The following is a 7,549-nucleotide window of genomic DNA, read 5'->3' on the forward strand; positions in this document are numbered from 1 at the left end:
TCTTGTTTTAATATTTTTATGATCTTTAAATGATCTTGAGCATGCTATATTATATTTTTCATGTGTTTTCAAATGGTAAGCAATGCTTAGAGAGTTTGGAAGGGATAGTTGACATAAGAATCTATTTGTTGGTGCTCACTAGGATTATAAACCTTACATTTATGGATCAATATAAGCATTGATACTTGAAATAGGTTAAGTTCTTGCCAATGTTATTGTCACTCTCTAAGCAATTCCTTGAAAGTTATGAATCACTATTAAGAACATGGTCAAAGAAGCATAAAAAATGCAAACTATATTTGTTGCAATGGAGGGATAGCTCGCAACACTGAAGGTTGCGGAAATTGATCTCTTCTAGCAAATTGTTGAGGCCATCTAGAACTTAAGAGGGCAAGGTGATCAATGCATGTGCATAATGGCAATAGATTTTGGTTGTGCAAATTTTAAATGTTACACTAAAATTTTCTTCTCTCCTTTTTAGTGGGAGCTACTTTTTGCTTGTACTTTGTTTTAAATCATTTTCTAGCTTTTGAAGGAGAAAACATAAGATTGCAGTGAGAGAATGTTAATGCCACTTCTATAGAAATTCAATCCTAAGATAAGCTACTTTATAATTAGATCCACGAAGATAGTTTGGCGAGATGTAACTATAAATTGCATAGATAAGATTTCTAGCTAGCTTTTAGGAAAAACGTCGAGATTCTAAGCCTCTATGCTTTTAGAAATATTCCAAGATGCATTTGCGTGAAGCTTAAAATAGATTAAAGCAAGAATATAATTAATGTACATCTAAAACAATGCTGGCACTGATGGAGTTGGACGGGACAATTCTGGTGATGTTCAGTTTATTTTCTCTGTTTATAAAGGTTTTAATTCTAATAATTTAATGGAGGCTTTTGCCATTTTGTATGTTGTTCGACAATGCTCTACTCTTGGGTGGCACAATATTATATGTGAGTCTGATTCTCAGGTGGTGGTGAATTTGCTATCCCAACAGGAGCATGCGGATGTTAGTTGGAACTTGGCATCAGTTATTAGGCAGATTCATTAGGTGTGCAGTTCCCTGGATTCAGTTATTTTCACAAACATTCCTAGAGAGTGGAATGGTGTTTCTGACTATTTAGCCAAATGGGCCTCGGATCAGATGTAGGGATGGAATGTAGTGGATAGGGGGCAATTGCCTCGTAATATGGTTCTTAAGCTAGATCAGCTAGTGGACAATGATAGAGCTTTATAGTTCTTTCTTCTCGTCTCTCTGTTTGTATCTCTTTTGTGATTGAATAAATTTTTACCCCTCTTTTAGTCAATTATAGTTAAGCCAGCAGGGGGATGAATTCTGTATAATGCTTTGAGAACAAGCTGAATACAGATCAAAGCTCTCCTGGTTTTTAGATGAATTTGTTTTATTATATTTTTCTTATTAGTTTATGAATGTATCAATAGGTTTGGAAGTTATGGGACTCCCGCCTACCTCATGTGAGTGATCCCCTATGATCTATTTACCAAAAATAAGGACTACTTTAGTGCTAGCCATTAGATCTATAGCATATATGGGGATTTTGCCTAACAAAATTTAAAGCCATGAAAAGTCTATAAAACAACAAAAGGATAATACACCGAAGGGCATGTTAAATAAAGCATGAGTGCAAACAGGAGGTATTCCTTATTTTCAGTGTTTGGATCTATCAAATATTATTCACAATAGGGGGAGAGTATGGTAAATATAAAAATATAACGAAGAATACTATTATTAGTTCTATGCGAATGATTATTAGTCCATGAATTGGCTGGCAGGTTCCCTAACCATGAAAGATTTGCCTGGGGATGGCAACAGGAAACTTTAAGGTTGCAGCCTTTGATTAATAGACATTATAAATAAAAAGTAGATTCTTCTTGTGGGCAGCCTTAAGAGCCCATTCGAGATGCAAAGATGTAGGCAGAGGAATGTAGATTACATCCACAAAGAGATCATCCGAAAGCTGCTCATAGCTTCCATACGTCTTTGCCTCTGGAGGTAAGTTGTTTGCAGAGACAAAAGCCTTGGCCTTGGCAATTGATCTGCTTGCAACTGCATACACTGAGGAATTGGATGTCATCCCAACTGCTCTCGCAAGTTTTGTGGCTATGCCTGCACACCCCAGGATTCCAAACCGAACTACTTTCTCTTCGGCCATCTTTCCTACACCACAAAACTTTTGTGTATCTCTGTGTTAGGCTATGCAACTTCAGTGCACATTCGGTGGATCCTTTGTAGTGTAGATAATAGGAAGCGTGTTAGATTTCCACCGTCTTTTTTGACCAAGGCTAGAATTAAAGATCAATTAGGAATCGTCTATTGAGCCGCCACAATGCATAGATGATGGCCATCATCATGAATAGAGTCGAGAAAAGAACGGCCGAACAGCACTTAAGTAAAAGCATGCAGCGTTGTGTCAAAAAAGAACGGACGAACAGCATTTAAGTAAAAGTATGCAGCGTTGAATTCTAGTTACGCTGCGTTATATACACTGGTAGAGCCTTTATAGGAGGTTAGCACAGGAAATAAAATGTTAGAAAATTAAGAAGAAAAGATTGATGGAAAGACATAGTGAATAATATAATAATTCTTTAAAGTGTGATGTTGGTAGAATATGTTTTTTAAATTCTAAAATGTTTTTGACCATAACAGTCTAACGAGGGTTTGAATTTTGGTGGCTACAAGAACAATACCATCACTTGAACAACACATATGGAAAGAACCCCTTAAAAAAACATAATATGAGGACTTCCCCAAGAGATCACTCATCCGAGTACTAGTCCAGCCCAAGCACGTTTAATTGTGAAGTTAGATTGGTAGTTGCAAATTACATAATCTTACTTAAAAAGAAACCATAATTTTTCAACAACTCAAAGACATAACCTTGGCAAGGATTCTTTGGGATGTTCTTGATAGTGCTGAAAGTGTTGATGTAACTTTTGGAATGAATGAGGAAATTTTTCTATTTTTTATCTTGAATAATTGAATTTGTTCTCTAAATCTTTTGCTAGGCTATGTTTGTTGAAATATTGTCAAATGTCAATTCTTCTAAAGAAGCATTTTTTAAAAAGTATTTTACCTATTAAAAAATCTAGGCAATGTTTATCTAACAAAGCATACTAACATGGGGATTGGTAGTAAATGGAATTTTGTTGTCTCACCTAATAGTATAAATTTAAAATTTATGTAGAAAGGAAGAAAGGTGTTCACATAAATGGTAAGGGTGATTTGTACTCTTTCCTCATGAACATATTTTATTTATCGTTGGTTAAACTCTTTAAATCTTGTTAAAGATTAGAATTATTGTGACATATTGAACATTTATATTCTTTTAAAGCAAAAGACATCAATTTAATTAAAACTTTTAGTAGTAAATCGGTTGCCGATATTCAAATATTCAAAGACTTTTTATTGATAATTTGCAAACATATACTAGAGAAAGGATTTTTCTTTTGAAATATGTGTCTTCCACAAACTTATGCACGTCACTACATGAATATCAACTTTAGGTTAGTCAATATGATGGTTCTTCATCTTTGACTCCAATTGATAAGTTTGAAGATGCTCACAGAAAATAAAGAAAAAACTTCATAAATGTCAACAACCATTCTTCTCACAACATTGACACTCAAGTTGTAGCCATGTAAGACCTCCTATTGTAGCTCACTTTTCTTCTAAACCATTCAAAAATCACTTCACATTACTCTCTAAGTCCTTACATACCATTATGCTTCAATTGATTAACAATAATTTGGTGAAGCTTCCCCCTATCCATCTAATACATGACTAAAAACATTTATCTCCTTCATTTAAGTCAAAGGTCTTCTATTAATATCATCATCAACTCAGACATGGTACAAAGAGATGCATGTGTTGATAATAAACCTTACATTTATGGATCAATATAAGCATTGATACTTGAAATAGATTAAGTGCTTGCCAATGTTATTGTCACTCTCCAAGCAATTCCTCGAAAGTTATGAATCACTATTAAGACCATGGTCAAAGAAGCATAAAAAATGCAAACTATATTTGTTGCAATGCAGGGACACCTTGCAACACTAAAGGTTGAGGAAAGTGATCTCTTCTAGCACATTGTTGAGGCCATCTAGAAATTAAGAGGGCAAGGTGACCAATGCATGTGCATAATGGCAATAAATTTTGGTTGTGCAAATTTTAAGTGTTACACTAAAATTTTCTTCTCTCCTTTTTAGTGGGAGCTAGTTTTTGCTTGTATTTTGTTTTAAATCATTTTCTAGTTTTTAAGGAGAAAACATAAGATTGCAGATGTTGATGCCACTTCTATAGCAATTCAGTGCTCAGATAAGCTACTTTATAATTAGATCCATGAAGATAGTTTGACAAGATGTAACTATGAATTGCATAGATAAGAATTCTAGCTAGCTTTTAGGAAAATATCGAGATTCTGAGCCTCTATGCATTTAGAAAGATTCCAAGATGTGCGTGAAGCTTAAAATAGATTAAAGCTAGAATATAATTAATGTACATCTAAAACAATGCTAGCATTGGTGGAGTTCGGCGGGACAATTCTGAAGATGTTCAATTTATTTTCTCTTTTATAAAGAATTTAATTCTAATAATTTAATGGAGGCTCTTGCCATTTTGTATGTTGTTCGACAATGCTTTGCTCTTGGGTGGCGCAATATTATATGTGAATCTGATTCTCAGGTGGTGGTGAATTTGCTATCCCAGTAGGACCATGGGGAAGTTAGTTGGCACTTGGCATCAGTTATTAGACAGATTCTTCAAGTGTGCAGTTCCCTGGATTCAGTTATTTTCACACACATTCCTAGAGAGTGGAATGGTGTTGCTAACTATTTAGCCAAATGGGCCTCGGATCAGATGTAGGGATGGAATATAGTGGATAGGAGGCAATTGCCTTGTAATATGGTTCTTAGGCTAGATCGGCTAGTGGACAATGATAGAGCTTTCTAGATCTTTCTTCTCATCTCTCTGTTCGTATCTGTTTTGTGACTGAATAAATTTTTACCCCTCTTTTAGTCAATTATAGTTGGTTTTTGAGATGAATTTGTTTGATTATATTTAGCTTATTAGTTTATGAATGTATCAATGGGTTTGCATAAAAATGCACAAGTCTGGTTAGAGATTATGGGACTCCCGCCTATCTCATGTGAGTGATCCCCTATGATCTGATTTACCAAAAAGCAGGACTAGTTTAGTGCTAGCCATTAGATCTGTAGCATATATGGGGATTTTGCCTAACAAAATTTAAAGCCATGAAAAGTCTATAAAACAACAAAAGGATGATACACCGAAGGGCATGTTAAATAAAGCATGAGTACAAACAGGAGGTATTCCTTATTTTCAGTGTTTCGATCTATCAAATATTATTCACAATAAGGGGAGAGTATGGTAAATTTAAAAATATAACGAAGAATACTATTATTAGTTCTATGCAGATGATTATTAGTCCTGAATTCGCTGGCAGGTTCCCTAGCCATGAAAGATTTGCCTGGGGGTGGCAACAGGAAACTTTAAGGTTGCAGCCTTTGATTAATAGAGATTATAAATAAAAAGTTGAAGACAGTGGAGAAATGCTCATATTTTTTTGTACTGGAATGCGGTCTTGCATTTATTTGCATTAAAAAAGACCTTGTGGTTTAAAAGCTCATTGCATACTTTACAATGTAACAGAAATCAAGCCTTCCTGGATAGATGTTTTAACAGCATTCATGACTATCTGTGTTTTCCTGGAAATAGAAGGCCATTGAGAATCAGGTTTTCCTCCAGAATCTTGGATTCCCTTAACCACCCTCGCGAATTCTTGAACCATAAGAGTCTCCTGAGGAAATTCAGCTGTAACTCTGTGCTCACTGGGCTTTGGACCCCAAGCAGTGTCCCTGAAGTTTGTGTTTGTGGAAGTGAAAAATGATGCAGTGTTCTCCTCGTATGGAATTGCAAAATCATAAAGATTCAGATTTCCTTTAGACCCATGGATACTTAAATCCATGGTCAGACAAGAGTGAAATGAACAATGAAAAGTTGCCACCCTCCCATCTTTCCAAGACAAAGTAGCTCCACAAGATGTAATCACTCCACCTTCATTCAAAACAGGTCCAGGATGTGCAATCACACTCCGAGGCATTTCGTAATCATTGGCCCATAAAATTGCCCTAATACAATACCATCCAGCATCACCCAATGCACCAAGTGCGTCCAAATCCGGTTTAAGCCGGATGTCCTCCTCAAAGAATTTACTAGATCCGGCAAATGTCAAAGTACAGTTGACCTGCAAATAACCATAGTTATAACATTTCTAAAGAGCATATATAAGAGCAATCTGAACCCATATCAATATTTTCTTTTCGATAGAAAGTTACCACCAAACTGGCAATGCAAAGAAATAAACCCAGATGACTGGATTACACTATTATGTATGTTATAAGCCAAAAAAATACAGACGTAGGAAAAATAATCATGATATGGATCACGCTGGAACAACGTATTGCCATGACAATTACCCAGATTATAGAAAAGGATTCTATGCTTAAACCAAGTAGAAAATCAACATAAAAACGAATTTGTCTATGGCATGGATCATCCAGATTTTAGAAAAGGTTGAATTACTAAGATCCAGCAGAAAATAAACTAAAATCAAATTGCACTATTAGTTTACAGTGCTAACAAGGGATTGAGTACTTACCAAATGGACGTCTCCAAAGAGGTCTGGATTTTGAAGAAAGGTCTTCATTTGGGGAGTTCTAGGATGGTGCATCCACATGGTGCCATCCATGAACTGGACGCCATTGTTATTGCAGGCTTCTATGATGGTGTCAAGGTCTTCAACACAAAGTGCAGGGGGCTTTTCCACAAGAATATGTTTCTTCTTGTGGGCAGCCTTAAGAGCCCATTCGAGATGCAAAGATGTAGGCAGAGGAATGTAGACTACATCCACACAGAGATCATCCAAAAGCTGCTCATAGCTTCCATACGTCTTTACCTCTGGAGGTAAGTTGTTTGCAGAGACAAAAGCCTTGGCCTTGTCAATTGATCTGCTGGCAACTGCATACACTGAGGAATTTGATGTCATCCCAACTGCTCTCGCAAGTTTTGTGGCTATGCCTGCACACCCCAGGATTCCAAACCGAACTACTTTCTCTTCGGCCATCTTTCCTACACCACAAAACTTTTGTGTATCTCTGTGTTAGGCTATGCAATTTCAATGCACATTCGGTGAATCCTTTGTAGTGTAGATAATAGGAAGCGTGTCGGATTTCGGCCGTCTTTTTTGACCAAGGCTAGAATTAAAGATCAATTAGGAATTGTCTATCCAGCCGCCACAATGCATAGATGATGGCCATCATCATGAATAGAGTAAAAGCATGCAGCGTTGTGTCAAAAAAGAACGGACGAACATCATTTAAGTAAAAGCATGCAGCGTTGAATTCTACTTACGCTGCGTAATCTACAATGGTAAGAGTCTTGTCTTTATAGGAGGTTATCAATATTCTCAAAGAAAATAAAATGTAAAGAAGGTTGATAGTGAATAAT

General features: G+C 36.1%; 1 protein-coding gene across 1 annotated transcript; it reads right to left on the minus strand.

Annotated features, from left to right (window-relative positions):
- Window positions 1-5,589: 5,589 nt before the first annotated feature.
- Window positions 5,590-7,208, minus strand: LOC131054948 (uncharacterized oxidoreductase At4g09670). Its single transcript, XM_057989554.2, has 2 exons — window positions 6,702-7,208; window positions 5,590-6,287 (listed from the first exon to the last, which is right to left on the minus strand). Exons 1-2 carry the CDS (start codon window positions 7,164-7,166, stop codon window positions 5,679-5,681), a joined length of 1,074 nt encoding a protein of 357 aa, XP_057845537.2. The 5' UTR covers window positions 7,167-7,208; the 3' UTR covers window positions 5,590-5,678.
- Window positions 7,209-7,549: the final 341 nt, after the last annotated feature.

The sequence above is a fragment of the Cryptomeria japonica genome, chromosome 10 (assembly GCF_030272615.1).
Source record: "Cryptomeria japonica chromosome 10, Sugi_1.0, whole genome shotgun sequence".
Classification (NCBI taxonomy): domain Eukaryota; kingdom Viridiplantae; phylum Streptophyta; class Pinopsida; order Cupressales; family Cupressaceae; genus Cryptomeria; species Cryptomeria japonica.